The 26,912-nt window shown below is 33.6% G+C and overlaps 1 protein-coding gene across 1 annotated transcript in view; it reads left to right on the plus strand.

The window, feature by feature from the left end:
* The first annotated feature begins 530 nt into the window (after positions 1-530).
* Positions 531-26,912, plus strand: part of LOC132562996 (uncharacterized) — a 39,787-nt gene continuing 13,405 nt past the window's right edge. Inside the window, exon 1 of the mRNA XM_060227761.1 lies at positions 531-867. Within this exon, the coding sequence (XP_060083744.1) occupies positions 531-867 (337 nt within the window). The remainder of the gene's footprint in view (positions 868-26,912) is intronic.

The raw sequence follows: 26,912 nt of genomic DNA on the forward strand, positions 1-26,912 counted from the left end.
GCCGTGAATTGGAACATTTCTTCCAACAGGAACCATACATCTGCAGTATTTGTATAGGACACTCCAAACAGACATCTTTATGAGTCAGTAGGTCTCTGTTGTACATTAAGCCATGATTTTAAAAACGCTGACACAAAATTACTGTCCATATCAAAGTTTGTGAAGATTATTTCTATTGGTTTGAAATCGTTTTTCGGGTAAGCTGTATAAAGCTAAAATCATGGTTGGTCAGTGTCAAAGAGGTATACTACAGATTGTATGATACTGCATTATACGTCTCTGGTCACGTGGATGGTAAGTGGAAGTCAGTGGATGGTGCGTGGATGTCAGTGGATGTCAGTGAATGGTCAGTGGATGTCGGTGGATGTCAGTGGATGTCAGTGGATGTCACTGGATGGTCAGTGGATGTCAGTGGATGTCAGTGGATGGTCAGTGGATGTCAGTGGATAGTCAGTGGATGGTCAGTGGATGTCAGTGGATGGTCAGTGGATGTCACTGGATGTCTGTGGATGTTCAGTGGATGTCACTAGATGTCAGTGGATGGTCAGTGGATGGCCAGTGGATGTCACTGGATGTCAGTGGATGGTCAGGGGATGGTCAGTGGATGTCAGTGGATGTCAGTGGATGGTCAGTGGATGTCAGTGGATGGTCAGTGGATGGTCAGTGGATGTCAGTGGATGGTCAGGGGATGTCAGTGGATGTCAGTGGATGATCAGTGGATGGTCAGTGGATGTCGTTGGATGATCAGTGGATGGTCAGTGGATGTCGTTGGATGTCAGTGGATGGTCACTGGATGTCAGTGGAGGCCAGTGGATGTCACTGGATGTCAGTGGATGCCAGTGGATGATCAGTGGATGGCCAGTGGATGTCAGTGGATGGTCATTTGATGTCTGTGGATGTCAGTGGATGTCAGTGGATGGTCATTTGATGGTTGTGGATGTCAGTGGATGTGATGTCAGTGGATGGTCAGTGCTATTTGAAGATATGTTTACAATCTGTCACGATGTGTATGAAATGATAAGAAAATGTCACTTTATCATATAATATTATTATACAGCGGAGTAAAACTATCTAAGTAAGTGCTTTACACAAAAATGTTGACCAAATACCAGTTTGGTAGAAAAGGGACAAAATGAAACTAGAACATGGAAAGTAAAGGATAGGAATATGTTTATACATTTGTATGTGTGCGTGAGTGATGGGAGGGAGACAACATATACGGCCATCCAATATATATATATATATATATATATTGGATAAAACTATCTAAGTAAGTGTTAGTGTTATTTGGCGGGTCATAGTTGATTTTTTTCCAAAATGTAAATGAAATTATACAATTATTTTTTGTCGATTTTGGAGAACATATATATATATATATATCCAAAATCCAATATATATATATATGTTCTCCAAAATCGACAAAAAATAATTGTATAATTTCATTTACATTTTGGAAAAAAATCAACTATGACCCGCCAAATAACACTAACTCTGTATATTGCTTTCGTAAAGAATAGTTTAGTAAATAGATTTATATATTCTACCTTGTTACTTGTGTCTGTTGTTCAATCACATTTTAGTATGGCCTTGCATGGATTTAAATATTTAAGTCCGTGGTCTCAGGTAAAGAAATGATATTATTTACTTATTCCTGTCGGACATCTAAGAATGATTCACTTATTTTAAGTCTCATAATAATATGATTTGCATACATTAATTTCTATGGGAAAGGAATTGACTGGAATACTAATTAGTCGTCCATGTATGCACACATTACACGATGCGACATGTATCATTTTTGACAGCGTCTACCTCTTACGTTAGTTTTTCCACCGTTACTAATTGCAAGGTATGCCAAGAGCTTAATTGATCATGACTAAGACAAGAATTACTCATGCGTAACCCGGTTAGTCAGACGTTTGTAATTCATGGACAAATGAGCGAAATTACCTGTGTGCGCGGTGTGTTTGATGTTTACCTGTGACGTTCTAGATCCCAGATCTGTCGTCTGTAAATGTGCCGTTGAAATAAGGATTTTAATGACAGAAAAGACGGAGAAATGGGTAAGTGAAAGAATGTGCTATGAACTGTTATCCATTATTTTTAGATTTGATAGTTCAATCTGAAGACAAATGTCACAGCGATTGAACAAGCTCATTCTCGCTCACAGTCAGCACTGCAGCAAGTAATTTGTCTCGTTCTTGCATGGCATACGCAATATACATTCGCCCAACTCTAACGTTCAATGGAAAAATATTGATTGTATTTTTTGTCATTAATATATACATTGGCAAAAGGCCGTCCGCATGTATCATTCATTAAAACAGTACAGGGTTCATACGGTTTGAAAGTTTAGAAATAATTTGTAATATTTTATATTATATTACAGTTTTTTTCCTATGTTTATCTCCTTCAACAACACTATGACCACAAGAATTACGAAGTATACCTTTATTTTTTGTGGTAATCATGTATTATTCACACCTGGTGTCATGCAAGTGTATTTGCAGTCAATAAGTGGAGACAATTGTACACATGTGTAAAATCATATTTACACACATCTCCTTTTGTCTTCAACACTTACACTATATACCGTAAATACTGCAATATGACCCAGTATATTTATTTTTTTGATGAGTATAACTTTAATTTTCCATTATATACACTGCAGATAGCCATGTTGTTATTAATGTAAAAAAAAAAATTTTCATTTGTTATATAATATATAAATGTATTTGAATTGAATGTTTCATGACATAGTTAGGGTCACAATATTGTGTCAAAAAATATCTGGCCATACCAGTCCTTCAAAATCAAGGGTGGCAGGTTTTTATCAAAAGGTCATCATGGAAAATGACCTTATAATCAATTATTTTGTACAGTTATCACGCCTGTAATGATATTCAGAAGATGGTCTTTTTTATTCCTGAACATTATTTTGACCAAATTAGATCCAAAACCTTATATTTAATTTTTCAAATATCCTAGAACCAACTGACGTTTCTCGGCTTTTTTTCAAAAAGCCGAGAAACATCAGTTGATTCTAGGATATTTCCAGTGTCTCAGCAGAGCCATCCTACAGTCACTATCAAGTTGACGTGACAAAATCAGATAAACTGATGACCTGTAATCATGTTTTTCAGTCATCAATTCTTTAAGTCCTTCATAAACAGATACACAAAAATTTGAAATAATAGATTAACTTATTTAACAATAAGTGGTAATAAAAGTACCAGGCTCATAAACTCACATACAGGACTCAAATATTGACTCATCAAATTTTTGGAAATTGTGCCCTGGGCTCAACAGTAAAAAACATAGAAAAATTACCAGACATATATTTCTTGTTCACTATGATAGACAATACGGTTTTATTTCATTGTCCTTGAATAGGGAACCCTGTTTTTGACTTGGTATTATAGTTGTATCGGCCATTTTGCTCACTGCAGGATAAATATACCAGGGCTCTCGATCTGCCAGTTTTATCGGCCCCATTCCCAATGCAAAATAGTTTGTTTTTTTTTCCCAATTTAGATCCCAAGTTTTCCCAATTCTAAGGAAAACACCATTACTTCTCCCAATTCTAAGGGCTCTGGACCACAGTCCCAAAATGGGGCGTGAGAGCCCTGTCTACACTATGTATAGACAAGAATTGTTGTGTATATCAAAATCACAGCTTGATTTACATAATGTGTTTTTGTTCCTTGTCTGTTAAATTTCCATAAAGAAACTTCATACTCACAAATTTCTCTCAATACTAATTCTTTGTAACTCAATTTACAATTTAACAGCGTATATATGTCTGTGTATACAAACACAGTTGGAAGTTGGAAGACAGGTGGAATTAGTATGGCAGAACTTTCATTGGTAAATCTCATTCTAGAACATTAGGAAGTTAACCCTCCCCTACCCCATCCCATACCCACTTTCTCCGATTTCTATCTCCTCTGAAAAAAAACCAGTTATGCTTTGCTGCAGTAGATCCATCCGTTGTTAAAAAAAAAGATATAAAAAAAGGTCATATCAAATTTTTTTTTTTTTTCAAATTACAGTATTTGTGCTAGAAATGTGTTCATATGTTCATTTTACACGAAATCTCTGGTCTTTCTTTATAAAGTATTAACATTCAGCAAGAAGGGCAGCTAGTGGGACCAATTAAAGATACATTAATTATTGCAAGATAATGATGCATTCGTATTAAATTCCAGAAATCTAGATTGGCTTATCATCAGGCATAAGTTCATTAAGTACAAATGTAATTTTATTGTCCTGTAATAAGCCCGCCCCCTAACATTGCGACAGTAATGTGATGTGATTCCACTCTTGGCTTATTATAGAATACATATTGGTATATATTTCCTTTTACATATTTGAAGCAATTAGGGTGAAAAGGCCTCCGTAGATATTTCTTTTTGTACTCCATAAATTCTCGTATTGAACCAATAACAGTGCAGTAATTGTTTTATTACATTTTATCTGAAATTTTTAACCATCCATCTCATATTTAACAAGCTTTACAGAAATCAGGTAGATCCCACTGACATCTTGCCACCCCTGTCTGCCTCCATGTTTACAATCACCAATGATGGACGTTGAAGAAATACTTTCTTTATTGGTTAAAAAAGATTTGTGACGTAAATAGAAATTCCCTTTTATTAAAAATAGAACAAAGAGGTGCAATATGATAAATTATCCGGTTTACAGTGCAATATCAATAAAAGTCATAGAACATGTGATCGTGTCTCCACAAATGAAAACGCAGAACAAAAAACGAAATTGCAGTAATTATTATAATATTCTTTTTATTTTGTTTCTTTTCTTTATAATATTTTAATGGGAGTTATATAAAGCGTGATTATTATTTCAAATACAAATGATTTCTTTTAAAATTACCAAGAAAGTTTAAACTAAGCAGAACTTTTTGTAGAATTTTTTAATTTGAGCTTAGAACACAATTTCCAAATCTTTTAGGAGTCCCAATACTTAGAGATATATTAGGGTCTGAAAATTTGAGTGAGTCCCACAGGGAAACTTTGAGTCCACGGATGAGTCCCGAAAAATTACTGATAAATGATATCAGGGTCTACTCAGAAACAGTGCACAAAGTTGTTTTTCGACCGAATAAGAATCTTAGTAGTAAGACATGTATGTGCAAATATAGCGTAACAAATAGACCAGTATGTTCATAACGTTTAAAATTTGTGTCTGTTTTTCTGCCCTAGTGTAGGTTAAATTAATTTGGTATCAGATATCAGAATTGGTGTCAGTGTTTTTCCTCCTTAGTGTAGTTTAACATGATTTAATATCAGATATCAGAATTTGTTTCTGTTTTTCTGCCCTAGTGTAGGTTAAATTAATTTGGTATCAGATATCAGAAATTGTGTCTGTGTTTTTCCTCCTGAGTGTAGTTTAAAATGATTTGTTATCAGATATCAGAATTGGTGTCTGTGTTTTTATTCCCTGGTGTAGTTTGAATCAATTTGATATCAGATATCAGAATTGGTGTCTGTGTTTTTATTCCCTGGTGTAGCTTGAATCAATTTGATATCAGATATCAGAATTGGTGTCTGTGTTTTTATTCCCTGGTGTAGCTTGAATCAATTTGATATCAGAATTGGTGTCTGTGTTTTTATTCCCTGGTGTCAATTTGATATCAGATATCAGAATTTGTGTCAATTTGATATCAATTTGATATCAGAATTGGTGTCTGTGTTTTTATTCCCTGGTGTAGCTTGAATCAATTTGATATCAGATATCAGAATTGGTGTCTGTGTTTTTATTCCCTGGTGTAGCTTGAATCAATTTGATATCAGATATCAGAATTGGTGTCTGTGTTTTTATTCCCTGGTGTAGCTTGAATCAATTTGATATCAGATATCAGAATTTGTGTCTGTGTTTTTATTCCCTGGTGTAGTTTGAATCAATTTGATATCAGATATCAGAATTGGTGTCTGTGTTTTTATTCCCTGGTGTAGCTTGAATCAATTTGATATCAGATATCAGAATTTGTGTCTGTGTTTTTATTCCCTGGTGTAGCTTGAATCAATTTGATATCAGATATGGATTATGTAACTTACTGATAATTTTTGTCTGAATTATTAACCAAGGCCAAGAACTGAAATATAAACCTACATTTATTTCATTTTCTTGAAAGATTGGTAAGATGCAATGCCATAAGATATCTGAATCCTCATTTCAAGTACACAATAGACTGATACAGGTACAAACACAATCCCATCTGGAGAATTGACTCTTTATGTTTAACAAAGAAACTGATCTAGGAGTGCTAACATTACTAAGAAACTGATCTAGGAGTGCTAACATTACTATAGATGTTAATTCAGTAATGGCCTGTCATACAAAGTATACGAAGTTGGGCTTATTGACAGGACTATGATACAGCATTGCATTTCTACTGAACATGGCTATCAGGGTTTATCTTATACACAGACTTATTGTCAGAAAGGAGTTATCACTATACAAGATAAAAAGAATTTAAGAGAACTTGATCCCTTAGATCATCCTTAAGACATTTCAAAAGTTCAAATCATGAATTAGATCTATACAGCATTAATACAGAAGAGTTATACAACTGACAAGGGAAATAACTCTTACCTAGTAAATTAGTGTCTTTATAGATATAATGTGGAAATGTTCACAAATTGTTTGGTTTTTTTTATCAAAATTAAGGATTAAAACTACATTAGAGCACACGGCTTTGTTATAATTTACACAGGATAGCCATTTGTACAGCTAGACCTTACATACATCTATACCAGATGTATACCTATAAATGTATAATACATACGAAATTCATGCTGCCTAGCAGGTGTAAAATTATGCCATTTCAGTCCTGATGGAAATGAATGTAACAGCTGTTAAAAGTGAATTTTAGAATTTACGATACCTTGAGATACAGTATTAATATCCTCCACAAATCTGTACAAGACAACAACATATAAACCAAGTTCTCACTTAGTCAGCAGTCAGGCTTATTTCAGTACAAATCTTTAAAGAAAAACCTTCATTTTATATATCTAAATGAAAAGAAATACATGGGCTTATTGACAAATATGGGCTTATTGACAGACATGGACTTACTGGCAGGCATGGGCTTATTGGCAGGCATGGGCTTATTAATGGATACAGTAGTACCATATACTAGAATGACAATAAATATTTGATAACATGTTTAAAAAAAATCTCATCGAAGACCTTTGTTTAATCATTTTTGTGGCTCAAGACAGGTAATCTCACCTGTGTAGTGGATTCTAGTTACAGTATAGATATATAGAACAACGATACAGAAATGGAAAGATTTATCTCAGTGAAATTTAGGACTAGGATATCAAAGTCCTGCAGAGCTCATGATTTAGCTGTGGACAAATCTCCTCATACGCAACGTATTATCTGTCGAGATCCGTTAATTACCCAATTAGCCAAGCCTTTCATGCTTGTTAAGTCAGGCACCTGAGTGAATTTGTTTACATACATTAATTAAATGTGTTAGGGTCTTGCTTATTGTGGTTTATCAATGAATCAAACCACATCAACTGTTTCATCGTGGTAACCAGTTATTAATCTTTCTGTAGAAAATCTTTTTTTTTTAATCTGACCCCAAAAAAGTACCTGCGCATTATACTCGAGTGCGCATTATACCCGCAAATTTATGGTATATCTCTTAGTCAAATAGGTGTGGGGGGTATTTATGCAAATTGTAATGTTCTTTTTATCAAGTTCAGAATAATTCAACTTTTAAGCTATTAACTGGAACAAATCCCTCACACAAACATTACAAACAGCTATAAAATCAAAGTACATAGCTATAGCCTGGGGAGGATAATTTGGTCAAGTTTGAGAATGTTGGAGAATAACAGATTTCCAGGTGTGTCACCTGAGGCCAGAATTGCCTGGTAACCATTCTACATGTACACCTGTTGTGATATAAGTACATACAGATAAGGCCACAAAGATTGGTCGATAAGATATATGTAGATAAAAGCTTGAACATTATGTCACTTGAAAGCTTTGTGTATGTATGTTACAGGATATTTTGTTTTCATTGGTTTCGATTTTCCATTTTTTGTCTTTCTCTTGCCGTTTCTTGAGAGAATCTGATTAAGCTCATCCTACCATTTTTTCTTGCCAATGGCTATGAAGGGCAACACATCTACCACAATTAGGGGATTGTACAGAAGACAAAAATAATGCTACATTGAAACAGTTTCTGACCAGGTTAACAATCTGGTACTTAAAAGTTACAAAAAGGTACAAATTTACATAACTTCGCTTAGGTACAAAAAGTACAGAACATTACAATATCAGAGGTAGATCTTTACTAAATATATAGGAAAAGGTACACACAGTTGAATTTTTGGGGGTTCTAAAAAGTACAGAAAATACACAACCTGAGTACACAAGGTTATTTTTTACCCAGAGATCGGAGAGAGATATGGACACTTTTTGAATGGATCCATTCCTAATTAAAATTATTCCATATTTAAGCCAAATGTCAAAAATTTGCAATTTACTATTAAAAATTTCCTTTTCAAGTAATGAGTTTTCTTCCCAAAATAAGGCAAAACTGCCAAATCAGCAGTGGAATTTGTTTGATTCTTTTGTACAGCTATTAACATCCAGAGACATTTTAAGGACGTGCTAGGTGCTAGGATTGGGGATTGTGGGGGGAGGGGGGTGGTGGGTGTGGAGGAAAGCCTGCATCCAGTGCTTGACAACTGTTCCACACACATATACTACAGTCTGGAACCCACCCTGCAAACCAGTGGTAGATGTCTAGTGATAAAGATTGACGGACACACTGCAGCCCCACTTGACCACTGCAGCCCCACTTGACCACTGCAGCCCCACTTGACCACTGCAGCCCCATATTGAAAATAAAGGTTAGCCTTTGGGTGTTGTGGGCTTACCTCTGGTTAAATTTGGTACACTGTATATACCTACATACTGTACACAAACAGCTCTTCTGATTTCAATATAAACTGAAACAAAGTATTAAGAAAGATGCATATATTGCTGATAAAATAATAACACTCTGCTTTATTCACTTCAGTTTTAAATTTATATGATTCTAAATGAAAATATAAAATTTGAAACATGTAATTTAATTGTAAATTTTTATTCAGTTTGCTGAAAGCAAGATTAAGTTCACACATAAACATTTCCAGTTACTAAATACATTTTAAGCACTTCTGTAATTATAGTTAAACTAAACAATTATAATATTTGAAGAACACATACCGTTAATAACGCATACTTCAATTATTTTTAATCCTAAACTTTAAGTATGCTACTATTCCAATTGAAATCTATATATTCAATAGAAAGTCTTTTATTTTGAAGGTTTTTAAAACTAAGAGAAATCTAGCTAATGACAGTTGAAGGCAATATTACGTAGATCAGTATAACTAGGTAAAAATATTCTTGTATGTTCTTAATTATATAAAGATATTTTAATGAAAAAAAAAACTGAACTTGGAACTGAAATATATGAAGAGAATATTCATAACAGTTGTAAAATTAATTTAAAAGTTGACCGCCCTACAGAGGGTTCAAGAATCATTCCTGCTTACTGCCCCTGTTACATAATTATAACAAGCAAACACTTTCGATTTTTTTTTCTTTTCTTATAATTTTGTCTTTTTTTCTGGTGACGTGCATTGACACTGTGTTTCTTCAGTTTTGGCTTCTATTGTATATTTGTTGAGTGTTTACCACTGTGGCTTACAGTGTTCTGTCCCAATTGGCAGAGACACAATACTATAATGTTTAGAAATGGTAGTTTAGAATTGTAAAACTTTGGTAAATTAGCCATCCTTAAACAACAGGTTATGTATAAACACTATAAATACGCCCACATCTAATTATAGACTTGTAATTTTTATGATAATGTTGAAAGGAATTATCCTGGTGGTGATAAAATTATTTGCAATTTCTACATAGAGAATGCCAGAAGTCCATTACACAACGAACAGGTAATGGTCTCTGTAATCTGTTGTGAATTTCCTAACAAATTTCTACAGTTATCATTCAGTAATACACTGTTAGGTGCATTATTTCAGATTTAAATATCCTTTTAAAGGACCATTTATGAGTCATAATTATTGTACAGATACACTGTTAGTGAATTGCACTGATTTAAGACACACTAGAATTCACAAATACTTTAGTAATGTTATTTGTCCTGTTCATCATTTCTGTTTTACAAAGACTCCCTGCCTTATGAAAGTGTGAACCAAGCAAAAGTCAAGTATTTTATTCCTGAAGTCTTTTGACATATCAGAAGCAAATATTGCATTCATATTACATTAAAATACACAAAGCAGCAACACGATACACAGAGAAAAATATTACATGACGTCATTCTCATACCAATGTTACATAAAATAACAATATATATGACGTCATTCTTACCATACATGACATTATACTTATGAAAATAAGGGCTACCAGCATAATGGTGTTGATGTACTTGTTGTTGATATTACCAAACCAACGCTACATACAATCTAAATTTAACATTCTTTATAATGACTTGATTATGAAATGTTTTTAGCATGCACTTCCTTGTTGGAGTTCTGAGGTTTACCTATACATATGAATAAACAACATGTAGTCTACATTTATTTAAGAGATTAATTTCTAAGGTTTAGTTATGTGCTAGGTACATGTAGATATTGTATACAGAACAGTCCATCAATATCGTATATTCCAGAACTAACCCGTGATACGTTTACAAAACTCATACACAAACTTTAACCAAACAAACTGAATTGCACTATACTTTGAATAATTACTTAGAGTTTTGAATTCAATTTTTTGGCTGACCTATCTAACTTGCTCTCTGTTCTTTTAGCAAAAGGAAGGACTAGAACATTTCCATTAAAACTGTCACCAATAAGCCCGGTCGGCCATTATGCTATTAATTCTTACTCAAAGACAAGGGATGGGTTTATCACAGGACAATGAAAAATATAATTTTTAGTAACAACGTTATATATGGATGAGCTTACTTCCAAATAAATACTTGTATGTGGAAAAATATCATTTTTAGCAATAATGTGCAAAAAAGTTTGCGGTGTTGTGATATATGATCAGTGGTTTAGATTTAGTTGTATACATTGAGAGTTCTTTAAGGTAACAGTAAGCTTATTTTAGCTCTTTTCATACTGAAAGCAAAGTTCAAGAATATGTTTGTATTTTGTATATTTTTAGAAATTATTATGAATGTACACAAAGACATATACTTGCATTATTACAAAAAAAAAAGTATTTATGTACTAAAATTTTGACTGCAAAAGAAATGTACATGTACTTTTTCCGATTGTCATCTATCAGGTTGATTCGAAAACTGAAATCTTCTATAAATTTCAAGATAGAGGAAAAGGAAGTTTTGAAACGTCACAATGAGATTGCAATTCTTTTTTGTGTTCATGATACTGTAAGCACCCTCTCGAATCCTGAATTAAGTCTCCATTGGTATATTTTTTCTCTGTCCATATTTTTCTGTGAGAGAATATTTCATGTGATGTTTTTATATATCTTGAGAAAAAGATATGTTAGGTCATTTACATGGACCATACACTGCAACATGAGCACTGAGTTCTAAAAGCTTGGATGTACATTAAACCACAGCCCTCTAATCAATACATATTTAATTGCTAAACTGTGTATTGTAGATCAATATCCCACCCTATATAAAAGTCACGAAAACATTCTAAATTTACTTATAGCATTGCTGCAGGATTCTTAGTCAAAGTATGTGTCAGTCTTTGTAACAGTGAACAGAACAATTACAAATTTATTTGTGCATGTACAAGAGCTCTTTAAATTTACCTTTAATAATATGTGTTTAAATGCAGGTCTACTGTTTGAAGATCAAGTAAGAATTATTTATTGGTAAAACGTTTTTTTGTATACACCATAGTTTTCCTGTTAAATGCACTGTGAAATTTTGGCTTAACTCCATAAGATAAACCTTTTGTAACTTGCCCTATTTAATTTTTAACAATATCGTAACTTTAAACATTGAATAGATAGGAATGGCAATAGGTTACATATACAACACTGTAGCGATTCTAACAGCCACTGGAAATTTACTGGTAAGAGATTTACTGACCAGTGATACTAGATAAGAGATTTACTGACCAGTGATACTAGGTAAGAGATTTACTGACCAGTGATACTAGGTAAGAGATTTACTGACCAGTGATACTAGATAAGAGATTTACTGACCAGTGATACTAGATAAGAGATTTACTGACCAGTGATACTAGATAAGAGATTTACTGACCAGTGATACTAGATAAGAGATTTACTGACCAGTGATACTAGATAAGAGATTTACTGACCAGTGATACTAGATAAGAGATTTACTGACCAGTGATACTAGATGAAAGATTTACTGACCAGTGATACTAGGTAAGAGATTTACTGACCAGTGATACTAGATAAGAGATTTACTGACCAGTGATACTAGATAAGAGATTTACTGACCAGTGATACTAGATAAGAGATTTACTGACCAGTGATACAAGGAAAGAGATTTACTGACCAGTGATACTAGATAAGAGATTTACTGACCAGTGATACTAGATAAGAGATTTACTGACCAGTGATACTAGATAAGAGATTTACTGACCAGTGATACTAGATAAGAGATTTACTGACCAGTGATACTAGATAAGAGATTTACTGACCAGTGATACTAGATAAGAGATTTACTGACCAGTGATACTAGATAAGAGATTTACTGACCAGTGATACTAGATAAGAGATTTACTGACCAGTGATACTAGGTAAGAGATTTACTGACCAGTGATACTAGGTAAGAGATTTACTGACCAGTGATACTAGATAAGAGATTTACTGACCAGTGATACTAGATAAGAGATTTACTGACCAGTGATACTAGGTAAGAGATTTACTGACCAGTGATACTAGATAAGAGATTTACTGACCAGTGATACTAGATAAGAGATTTACTGACCAGTGATACTAGATAAGAGATTTACTGACCAGTGATACTAGATAAGAGATTTACTGACCAGTGATACTAGATAAGAGATTTACTGACCAGTGATACTAGATAAGAGATTTACTGACCAGTGATACTAGATAAGAGATTTACTGACCAGTGATACTAAGAGATTTACTACCAGAGGTAAGAGATTTACTGACCAGTGATACTAGGTAAGAGATTTACTGACCAGTGATACTAGATAAGAGATTTACTGACCAGAGATACCAGATGAGAGATTTACTGACCAGTGATACTAGATAAGAGATTTACTGACCAGTGATACTAGATAAGAGATTTACTGACCAGTGATACTAAGTAAGAGATTTACTGACCAGTGATACTAGGAAAGAGATTTACTGACCAGTGATACTAGATAAGAGATTTACTGACCAGTGATACTAGATAAGAGATTTACTGACCAGTGATACTAGATAAGAGATTTACTGACCAGTGATACTATATAGAGATTTACTGACCAGTGATACTAGGTAAGAGATTTACTGACCAGTGATACTAGATAAGAGATTTACTGACCAGTGATACTAGATAAGAGATTTACTGACCAGTGATACTAGATAAGAGATTTACTGACCAGTGATACTAGGTAAGAGATTTACTGACCAGTGATACAAGGAAAGAGATTTACTGACCAGTGATACTAGATAAGAGATTTACATATGGACTAAGATTTATTTATCATACAATGTAGAAATATTCATGACTTGAAAGTTTTCAGGTACATGTAGGTACATCAGCTCTATAGATTTATTACACGACTAGAGTGTCCTCAGGTACATGTAGGTACATCAGCTCTATAGATGTATTACACGATTAGAGTGTCCTCAGGTATATGTAGGTACATCAGCACTATAGATGTATTACACGACTAGAGTGTCCTCAGGTATATGTAGGTACATCAGCACTATAGATGTATTACACGACTAGAGTGTCCTCAGGTATATGTAGGTACATCAGCACTATAGATGTATTACACGACTAGAGTGTCCTCAGGTATATGTAGGTACATCAGCACTATAGATGTATTACACGACTAGAGTGTCCTCAGGTATATGTAGGTACATCAGCACTATAGATGTATTACACGACTAGAGTGTCCTCAGGTATATGTAGGTACATCAGCACTATAGATGTATTACACGACTAGAGTGTCCTCAGGTATATGTAGGTACATCAGCACTATAGATGTATTTCTTGTTCCAAAAGTAAGATAAAAAAAAAAATTCTTATACACAGTAATTTATAGGTATTCCTATAATATTTGATCAATCACTTCACCCGGATGCTGTAAAGGATGCTGATAGGGATAGAAGGTTTGAAAAGGATTTTCCATTTTCACCAAAGTAAGCTTAATTTCTAAAAATAGGGTAGTTTTGTTAAGGATGGTATATTGCACAACTTCGACTTTTTATTTGAATGATTCCTGACTTTGGTTTGGAAGAGCCTACCCAGATGTACCAGTGTTATAAGTATGCCAAACTTATCTTTACATTTATGTTTGTAATGTACATTGTGCAACCGAAATTTGGTGATTTAAAGGTCCTGAGTACAATATACATTATAGTACAGATCAGTGATACAGGTTATTGTTAATTAATTAACTGTGACTAAGTTTGATTAATCAATGCGGAAGTAGAGTTTCATATTTCACGAAGACATAAATTTATACTGTAAGTAACATAATACACACACCCTGCAATATAATTTTAAAAAAGAAGAGATTATTTATGTTTACAATATAAATTTAATTCATTTGATAACAACTGCGAAACAAATGATCTATCTTAAATTAAATCGTACTTGATGGCCCAGAAGCCTGCGAGAGGTCACACTGTGGAGGAAGTTGGAGTATATGGGGGGAGAGTGGGGGAATCTTCATGGTTGGACAGGTGACTTGGTGAAATGCGAGTGCATTACTACCGCACCTCACAACCATCCTTTATTTAATCTATATCAGACATTGTTCCCTAGAAATGCGAGTGCATTACCACTGCACCACACAACCATCCTTTATTTAATCTATATCAGACATTGTTCCCTAGAAAGGCGAGAACATTACCACCGCACCACACAACCGCCACACCACACAACCGCCACACCACACAACCACCTCACCCCTCCAGCCCCACCCCTCTAGACTCTAATGTAATTACATCCATCTCTGACTCCTGCCGACCCCGACCCCCCTCCAACTACTTTGATAGAGACTATATGAGTTGACCGTGCTACCCTTGGGTTTTTTACTGGATAAGTACAGCACTGTATGATGTAAGATTGTACAACAGGGAATCTATAAATTCATTCTACTGATAATGCCTTCCATTAGGTAAGTGAGACCGTATCAATAAAATTCATTGATTGTTGTGATTTCTCCAGCACTGAAATATAAATGTCAAAGTTTTCCTTTTCTCTACTGTGTCTTATATAATTAAATAGAGAAAAAACATAGATGTTTAGAGAAGAAATCATCTGAATTGAGAATAAATGTGTCAACTGAATGCCATTTTCGCCGATTTGTCTTATTAATTTCATCTCATCTTTTATATTTTCATCAATGAAATTTCATCATTGTTGTCTTAAACTATTCAAATTCATAATTCATTATCATAAAAAATATCTGTCGGTATTTTATTTCATTTCCTTTGGAGGCCACTTTTCCTGACAAAATTTCATCAAACCTTTCGCATGGTTTGAATAGGTCATGTTTGAATATTGTGATGATTTGTAAAAAGGTTAAAGGTCATTGCTAGAAAAATTTCACAGAAACTTTCCTGGTCGTGCAAACATATATTTTTGTATCATTTCGTGACAGAACAAGGCATTTATTGAAATGTCAGAGCTTTGATTACATTTCAATAATTCTTTCAACATAAATTTGGGAAAAAAGTATGGAATGTCGAAGGTCAAGGTCAAAATTGTATTTGCCAAATACTCAATGTTATCACTATAATGCAGTCCCTGGTTATTTCTTCTGGCAAAATTTAATGAATTTCCATTGGTGCATTCTATGAAAAAATGTAGAATTTACTGCAATTAAAAGCAACAATAATGTATTTAATGATATATACTATACCTATATTGAAAAAAAAAATTGACCAGGAAAGTAATAAAAATAATATATGCATGGATCTGGAAAAAAATTGTATATGATATATGTCACATATTGTTAAACTTCAAACCTTCATCCGGAACAATCCCTGATCAGGTGATAGAAGCAATTCAACCATCAACACCTGTCACCAGATATTACCATAGAATGTGTTAATTCATTCAAAATACAAAACAAGACGTTCTCTATATTCATGTTAAGGTATACACACTTATAGTAAGAGGCAATAAGATGTCCTTTATATAGCATCAACATATTAATTATGAAAACATGGAAATGAGTTTTGACATAGTAATTTGCCTGCTAGGGGCCCAGGGCAGGTTACATATATATTGCTATGTTGTCCAGGTAGACATATGTAGGTATTAATACCTGGACAGGGAAATAATTAGTCATGGCAGACATCTACTGCCTCCAAGGGACTGATGAAATGACCACTGTACATAAATCTATAATCACTTTATCAAGGTTAATCCAATAAAAGGGATCAAGGGTTTTTTCATGGCCACAGCATTGTTAGCTTAATAAGAATTTTTAAAAATCTAAAAAAAATTAAATAATATAAAGATTATGAAATATGAATTCTGATTCAGACTATGTTAAACAATATACATGTATGTAAAACTATTTTCAGATATGTTGGATATTTCTCAATAAAAAAGTGTTATTTTGAAAATTTTGGATTTGGGTAAACTGACTAGACTCAGAACAAACAGGTTTCATCTGGGTTGTACCAAAGGTTATTATCAAGAATACAATACACTGTATATATCTGTGTAATTATGTTGTATAATACATTTAAAATTCAATTACGCTGTGTGGAAGGTATTCCTTAACACTGTCTGATTAAAGGATAAATGTGGTACTACCACAGGTACAGTAAAGTACAGACAACACAATATAATGCATAGTGTTGTATTTAGGAGACTATGTGATATAAATTAAAGTGAAAATTCATTTGTTTCAGAAAATTGTTCTGGTTGAATGGTATACAGTGCTAATTCACTGTATGTATCTATCATTAATCCAACGCCTGGTAATAAGCCCACTCCATCTGTTGTTGTTTAGTATAACTACAAACAAATAATACTGTTAATTCATCAATTTTCGTGGGTGATTTTTTTTTGTTAATCTAGCGGTGTGACTCTTAATCCACAAATTAATATGTCTACAATCTGTCAAAAATATAAATATAGATATATATATATATGTATATAGATATATATAGATATACCCATAGACCTATATTTATCCATGAAATCAAAAGTCCACTTAATACTTTTTTACAAAAAAAACCCACGAAAATTGTGCCCCACAAAAATACACGGTTTTACAGTATGTTTAAACAATATGGTTGGGCATATCACCAAGCATGGTTCATATTCATTGCCAATATATAATTATGGTATACTCATATATCAATTTAACTGTAAACAGACGCTATCAAAACCACAACGATTCTTAACATGTTGGTCTTGAAATTTAATATCAGAAAGAGATTATTTATTTTTCACTTGGCTATATTTTCAAAACTTTGAGTTTCCTTGATGCAGTAAATATTGTGCATTTTCTTTGTTTAGGAATTTACATGTTGATATGGTTAGAATTGTTAGTGGAATCAGGAAGTGTATGTTTAAATAAGGAAGTAAAAAGTATTAAAGGGAAGGAATTAAATTACACAGAGAAATAGTGTAAACACTGTGTAACGGTAAGTTGTCTTAATTTTTATGAACTTTTAGATAAAATGAGGTAAAGTCTATTTCTCAGAGAAGTTTTAAATTGCGAGGGCACAACTCTCACTGATGTGGTATTGATGTAACACTCCATAAAGACCAGCCACATCTTAAAAATACTTCAACACCTTTTTTAATTTGATGCAGTAACCAAACTGTTTATACGTTTTTGTCATGACATCAAAAATGCCAAGATCTGATTGGTTATTTCACCGATATATCAAAGATTGTTTACTGTTTATTTACAGGTATAAACCTGTACAATCATAATTTACAATTTGTTTTATGAGATGTAATTTATAGTTGGATTTCACACAAAATCAAAATGTTGTACATCAGCTCTATAGATGTATAACACGACTGGAGTGTCCTCAGGTATATGTAGGTACATCAGCTCTATAGATGTATTACACGACTAGAGTGTCCTCAGGTACATGTTGGTACATCAGCTCTATAGATGTATTACACGACTAGAGTGTCCTCAGGTATATGTAGGTACATCAGCTCTATAGATGTATTACACGACTAGAGTGTCCTCAGGTACATGTTGGTACATCAGCTCTATAGATGTATTACACGACTAGAGTGTCCTCAGGTACATGTTGGTACATCAGCTCTATAGATGTATTACACGACTAGAGTGTCCTCAGGTATATGTAGGTACATCAGCTCTATAGATGTATTACACGACTAGAGTGTCCTCAGGTACATGTTGGTACATCAGCTCTATAGATGTATTACACGACTAGAGTGTCCTCAGGTATATGTAGGTACATCAGCTCTATAGATGTATAACAAAGCTGGAGAGTCCTCAGGTACATGTAGGTACATCAGCTCTATAGATGTATTACACGACTAGAGTGTCCTCAGGTATATGTAGGTACATCAGCTCTATAGATGTATTACACGACTAGAGTGTCCTCAGGTACATGTTGGTACATCAGCTCTATAGATGTATTACACGACTAGAGTGTCCTCAGGTACATGTTGGTACATCAGCTCTATAGATGTATTACACGACTAGAGTGTCCTCAGGTATATGTAGGTACATCAGCTCTATAGATGTATTACACGACTAGAGTGTCCTCAGGTACATGTTGGTACATCAGCTCTATAGATGTATTACACGACTAGAGTGTCCTCAGGTATATGTAGGTACATCAGCTCTATAGATGTATAACAAAGCTGGAGAGTCCTCAGGTACATGTAGGTACATCAGCTCTATAGATGTATTACACGACTAGAGTGTCCTCAGGTATATGTAGGTACATCAGCACTATAGATGTATTACACGACTAGAGTGTCCTCAGGTATATGTAGGTACATCAGCTCTATAGATGTATTACACGACTAGAGTGTCCTCAGGTATATGTAGGTACATCAGCTCTATAGATGTATTACACGACTAGAGTGTCCTCAGGTATATGTAGGTACATCAGCACTATAGATGTATTACACGACTAGAGTGTCCTCAGGTATATGTAGGTACATCAGCTCTATAGATGTATTACACGACTAGAGTGTCCTCAGGTATATGTAGGTACATCAGCACTATAGATGTATTACACGACTAGAGTGTCCTCAGGTATATGTAGGTACATCAGCACTATAGATGTATTACACGACTAGAGTGTCCTCAGGTATATGTAGGTACATCAGCTCTATAGATGTATTACACGACTAGAGTGTCCTCAGGTATATGTAGGTACATCAGCACTATAGATGTATTACACGACTAGAGTGTCCTCAGGTATATGTAGGTACATCAGCACTATAGATGTATTTCTTGTTCCAAAAGTAAGATAAAAAAAAAAATTCTTATACACAGTAATTTATAGGTATTCCTATAATATTTGATCAATCACTTCACCCGGATGCTGTAAGGATGTTGATAGGGATAGAAGGTTTGAAAAGGATTTTCCATTTTCACCATAGTAAGCTTAATTTCCAAAAATAGGGTAGTTTTGTTAAGGATGGTATATTGCACAACTTCGACTTTTTATTTGAATGATTCCTGACTTTGGTTTGGAAGAGCCTACCCAGATGTACCACTGTTTTAAGTATGCCAAACTTATCTTTACATTTATGTTTGTAATGTACATTGTGCAACCGAAATTTGGTGATTTAAAGGTCCTGAGTACAATATACATTATAGTACAGATCAGTGATACAGGTTATTGTTAATTAATTAACTGTGACTAAGTTAGATTAATCAATGCGGAAGTAGAGTTTCATATTTCATGAAGACATAAATTTATACTGTAAGTAACATAATACACACACCCTGCAATATAATTGTAAAAAAGAAGAGATTATTTATGTTTACAATATAAATTTAATTCATTTGATAACAACTGCGAAACAAATGATCTATCTTAAATTAAATCGTACTTGATGGCCCAGAATCATGCGAGAGGTCACACTGTGGAGGAAGTTGGAGTATATGGGGGGAGAGTGGGGGAATCTTCATGGTTGGACAGGTGACTTGGTGAAATGCGAGTGCATTACTACCGCACCACACAACCATCCTTTATTTAATCTATATCAGACATTGTTCCCTAGAAAGGCGAGAACATTACCACCGCACCACACAACCACCACATCACACAACCACCTCACCCCTCCAGCCCCACCCCTCTAGACTCTAATGTAATTACGTCCATCTCTGACTCCTGCCGACCCCGACCCCCCTCCAACTACTTTGATAGAGACTATATGAGTTGACCGTGCTACCCTTGGGTTTTTACTGGATAAGTACAGCACTGTATGATGTAAGATTGTACAACAGGGAATCTATAAATTCATTCTACTGATAATGCCTTCCATTAGGTAAGTGAGACCGTATCAATAAAATTCATTGATTGTTGTGATTTCTCCAGCACTGAAATATAAATGTCAAAGTTTTCCTTTTCTCTACTGTGTCTTATGTGATTAAATAGAGAAAAAACTTAGATGTTTAGAGAAGAAATCATCTGAATTGAGAATAAATGTGTCAACTGAATGCCATTTTCGCCGATTTGTCTTATTAATTTCATCTCATCTTTTATATTTTCATCAATGAAATTTCATCATTGTTGTCTTAAACTATTCAAATTCATAATTCATTATCATAAAAAATATCTGTCGGTATTTTATTTCATTTCCTTCGGAGGCCACTTTTCCTGACAAAATTTCATCAAATCTTTCGCATGGTGTGAATAGGTCATGTTTGAATATTGTGATGATTTGTAAAAAGGTTAAAGGTCATTGCTAGAAAAATTTCACAGAAACTTTCCTGGTCGTGCAAACATATATTTTTGTATCATTTCGTGACAGAACAAGGCATTTATTGAAATGTCAGAGCTTTGATTACATTTCAATAATTCTTTCAACATAAATTTGGGAAAAAAGTATGGAATGTCGAAGGTCAAGGTCAAAATTGTATTTGCCAAATACTCAATGTTATCACTATAATGCAGTCCCTGGTTATTTCTTCTGGCAGAATTTAATGAATTTCCATTGGTGCATTCTATGAAAAAATGTAGAATTTACTGCAATTAAAAGCAACAATAATGTATTTAATGATATATACTATACCTATATTGAAAAAAAAAATTGACCAGGAAAGTAATAAAAATAATATATGCATGGATCTGGAAAAAAATTGTATATGATATATGTCACATATTGTTAAACTTCAAACCTTCATCCGGAACAATCCCTGATCAGGTGATAGAAGCAATTCAACCATCAACACCTGTCACCAGATATTACCATAGAATGTGTTAATTCATTCAAAATACAAAACAAGACATTCTCTATATACATGTTAAGGTATACACACTTATAGTAAGAGGCAATAAGATGTCCTTTATATAGCATCAACATATTAATTATGAAAACATGGAAATGAGTTTTGACATAGTAATTTGCCTGCTAGGGGCCCAGGGCAGGTTACATATATATTGCTATGTTGTCCAGGTAGACATATGTAGGTATTAATACCTGGACAGGGAAATAATTAGTCATGGCAGACATCTACTGCCTCCAAGGGACTGATGAAATGACCACTGTACATAAATCTATAATCACTTTATCAAGGTTAATCCACTAAAAGGGATCAAGGGTTTTTACATGGCCACAGCATTGTTAGCTTAATTAGAATTTTTAAAAATCTAAAAAATTTCTAAATAATATAAAGATTTTGAAATTAGAATTCTAGTTCAGACTATGTTAAACAATGTACTTGTATGTAAAGCTATTTTCAGATCTGTTTGATATTTCACAATAAAAAAGTGTTATTTTGAAAATTTTGGATTTCTGTAAACTGACTAGACTCTGAACAAACAGGTTTCATCTGGGTTGTATCAAAGGTTATTATCAAGAATACAATACACTGTATATAGCTGTGTAATTATGTTGTATAATACATTTAAAATTCAATTAGGCTGTGTGGAAGGTATTCCTTAACACTGTCTGATTAAAGGATAAATGTGGTACTACCACAGGTACAGTAAAGTACACACAACACAATATAATGCATACAGTGTTGTATTTAGGAGAATATGTGATATAAATTAAAGTGAAGATTTATTTGTTTCAGAAAATTGTTCTGGTTGAATGGTATACAGTGCTAATTCACTGTATGTATCTATCATTAATCCAACGCCTGGTAATAAGCCCACCCCATCTGTTGTTGTTTAGTATAATTACAAACAAATAATACTGTTAATTCATCAATTTTTGTGGGTGATTTTTTTTTGTTTATCTAGTGGTTTTACTCTTAATCCACAAATTAATATGTCTACAATCTGTCAAAAATATAAATATAGAGATATATATATATGTATATAGATATATATAGATATACCCATAGAACTATATTTATCCATGGAATCAAAAGTCCACTTAATACTTTTTTACAAAAAAAACCCACGAAAATTGTGCCCCACAAAAATACACGGTTTTACAGTATGTTTAAACAATATGGTTGGGCATATCACCAAGCATGGTTCATATTCATTGCCAGTATATAATTATGGTATACTCATATATAAATTTAACTGTAAACAGACGTTATCAAAACCACAACGATTCTTAACATGTTGGTCTTGAAATTTAATATCAGAAAGAGATTATTTATTTTTAACTTGGCTATATTTTCAAAACCTTGAGTTTCCTTGATGCAGTAAATATTGTGTATTTTCTTTGTTTAGGAATTTACATGTTGATATGGTTAGAATTGTTAGTGGAATCAGGAAGTGTATGTTTAAATAAGGAAGTAAAAAATATTAAAGGGAAGGAATTAAATTACACAGAGAAATAGTGTAAACACTGTGTAACAGTAAGTTGTCTTAATTTTTATGCACTTTTAGTTGAAATGAGATAAGGTCTATTTCTCAGAGAAGTTTTAAATTGCGAGGGCACAACTCTCACTGATGTGGTATTGATGTAACACTCCATAAAGACCAGCCACATCTTAAAAATACTTCAACACCTTTTTTAATTTGATGCAGTAACCAAACTGTTTATACGTTTTTGTCATGACATCAAAAATGCCAAGATTTGATTGGTTATTTCACCTATATATCAAAGATTGTTTACTGTTTATTTACTATAAACCTGAAATCATAATTTACAATTTGTTTTATGAGATGTAATTTATAGTTGGATTTCACACAAAATAAACAAAAAAAAAAATTATCATAATCTGCAATACCACAAAAAAAAGCACCACCAAAAATTGATACAATGCAATATCTCACCCCATGGATGAAGGTCAAGGTCATGTAATGTCAAAGGTCAAAATTAATAGGAATAAGGTTAATTACCAAAACATAAACAAAATTGTTGGTATGTATTATAGATAATTGAATGTTATTTATCTGCATTGATATTTGGCACTAGCCATTTCTGACTCCAGGGCTGTAAGATTTAGATGACTTTTCAAGGTCAAATATCAAAACTTGTTAATCAACACCTGATACAGATTGTTCATAAAAATTTGCATTTTAATTTGAACTATTTTATTTGCATAATGTCTCCAAATTGTGCCTGTTTGACCAAGTTTCAATGTTTTATTTCCACATCAATTAGGTCAATATTAGATGGTTGTGAGTAAATTTGAAATCTTGCCAAAGAACATGTGTTATTCTTATAGTCTTGGTCAGACTTCAACTTTTATGATCAAAATTGCTGAAATAAATTACACTTCAAGCCAATTTTCCATTTTCTATTATATTCTATGAACGTGCTCTATAAATAGAAATATGTAAATATACGTCTATTTTGAATCTTATCTATTTATAGTTTCTGAGTGATATTAATAGTATCAATTTATCAAATATGTATCAGACGCTGTCAAATGAGAATCTGTTATAGCTAGTTGGAATCATGCTGTTCCAGCTATTGAGAAAAAAATATTGAAGAACCAACACGCTATATGTCTAAGATTGTGCCTAGGTTCCTGAATGGATACCAGAGGTATTCTGTAGAGTTCCTTACAATGTGGTCAGCATAAGTCAAAAATAAAGGATTCTCAACATCCAGGAACACTGGTCGTAGTTTTATTTAAGGACTAATTCGTCGACATGTTTCGACCACTATGCCACCGCCATCAGAACTGTATATAAATAAAACTACAACAAGTGTTCTTGGATGTTGAGAATCAATTACTTTCTGATTATGTATTTCAGCTATAGAGACAAGGTCTATCTACATTCAGTTATAGAAGTGTTTACCTCAGTATCACAATAAAGGGATATCTCCATTTTGATATGAAAGCAAATGTTTTGATTAAAATTCATTGTATGTAAAAGGATTGAATTTGTCTACTGTTTTTAATGTTAAGAACAACACAAATATAAGGTTGTAAACAGACAGGTCTGAATTTTCCAATTTTATTAAACATTAATGAAAATATGGGTGTGTCCATCGTGGGTCAGTTGTGTCCAGTGTTGTTGACACTGAAAGTTATATGTGTATTCAATGACACTTTCAACACAAGATAACATTCCTCTCTCCTCCAGTAAAAGTCCCAACCTCACCAGGTACAGATTAAATTGACTTGTGTTTACAGTTTAAGATCACTGATAAAATAGGTACTACATTTACCGTTTTTATCCTGTTACAATCCCAGGGGATCAAAGCTCTAATTCAAAGTCAGGGCTCAGGATCCACTTCAGGGGGCCAACACATTACCTCTTACTCATAGTCATGGGGCGGGCTTATTACAGCATCAACCCCAGGGGCCAACACATTACCTCTTACTCATAGTCATGGGGCGGGCTTATTACAGCAACCACCCCAGGGCGCCAACACATTACCTCACTTATTCATAGTCATGGGACAGGCTTATTACAGCATCAACCCCAAGGGGTCAACACATTACCTCTAACTCAAAGTCATGGGGTGGGCTTATTACAGGACCACACGGTCAACACATTACCCTAACTCAAAGTCATGGGGTGGACTTATTACAGGCTTCCAGGGGCCAGCACATTACCAGTCCTACATGTATGTAAAGTGTAAAGTCAGGGTTTTGACTTACCACTGGACCCCAAGGGGTCAACACAATACCTCTAAATTGCTATAAATGGAAGCTATTGAACAGTTCAATAATTTTTTTGTATCAGCGACTTGGGTTACCAGCATGTAACAGAGGTCATTATTTATTTCAATACCTCTGCTAGGAATCGAACCCGGGAACCCTGGCTTACTAGTCTGAAGCTGAACCAGTTGAGCTAAAGAAAAGTTCTCTCTAGCCGAGTGGTATATTGCGGCCAGTGTTTTACCAGGGTTACAAACAAGCATGGGCTAATTGTCACATAAATATGGTAAAGACCTGCATTTGTAAGGCCACAGTTGTGACCTAACTTTGTAGTCATCTAAACATCTCTGGAAACAAAACAATTAACTTTTACAAAAATATCATTCTTATCGGATTTTGAAGTTTGACCTTGACCTACTTTTGTTTAGTTTATTTGCCTACTAGGGAGACGTGTTTGAAATGATAAGCAGCAGATGGGTGTGATACTGGTTTTACTTTGTAGTTACATCATTGTATGTGGCAGGAACAAAGATACCAGTTCATGTGTACTGGGCCTGACAATTTCAAAATCGTGACTACATGTATACCTTTTAATTGTGTTTGTAGAGATGGTGAAGTTTTTATCAATTACCAAAATTTGCAATATGTCCCATATTTTCACTGATGAGTCACTCAACACTAAAATAGAAATTTCTACCAAAGAAAATAAATTTTCAGGACAAACAAATAAACAAATGATAAAAAGGATGAATGTATGATTGCATATAGAGATTAAAGCACCGAAAGTGAAAAAATGAAATTTTTAAGAAGAATTGACAGTTTTCTGAACATATGTTACCTGAAATGAGGAATCTATTATAAGTTTGACACGAAACATTTAAATATCCTTTTGTTTTTTTTATCTTTACATGTTTACAAGTTTCTGATTCTTGCTGTAGTCATTTTATACATTTTTTTAAAATTTTGCTCCAGATTTGAAATTTCCTTAAATGAAAGAAACCTGAGATGTCTAATTCCAAATAAACAGTTTGTCATTATAGGAAAGAGAAAAATACTGATTAAGACAGATTTTGTTGTAGAAACATGTATATATTAGCATAATGTTAAAAGTATATAAATGATGAAACAATTTTTTGATAATCCCCTGTCAAAATGGATCTATCAACTTGGTGAAACATTAAGGTTACATTTGACAGAAATAGTCGCCCTTTTTCTGACCATATATGTCAACTGTCAGTACAAAGCTTAGACAGGTCAACAGGTCAGGACATCACAGCACTTGTAAAGAAAAACAAAAACAAGTAATCAACTGTGTGGTGAATTATGGTGTGTTTTTATAATGTTTTGTGGTTAGATACATTTGTAAAGGCTATCACCTTTTTTCTCTGTTTAACTTTGAATTACTTCCATTTCTAAATTGTTACTATATATAGATAATAATTGAGGGTTAGTATAATTAAATATCAACCTGTTCAAAAGTTTATG

This window comes from Ylistrum balloti, unplaced genomic scaffold, assembly GCF_031769215.1.
Source record: "Ylistrum balloti isolate Yb309-2 unplaced genomic scaffold, AGI_CSIRO_Ybal_v1 Utg371556, whole genome shotgun sequence".
In the NCBI taxonomy this organism is placed as follows: Eukaryota; Metazoa; Mollusca; class Bivalvia; order Pectinida; family Pectinidae; genus Ylistrum; species Ylistrum balloti.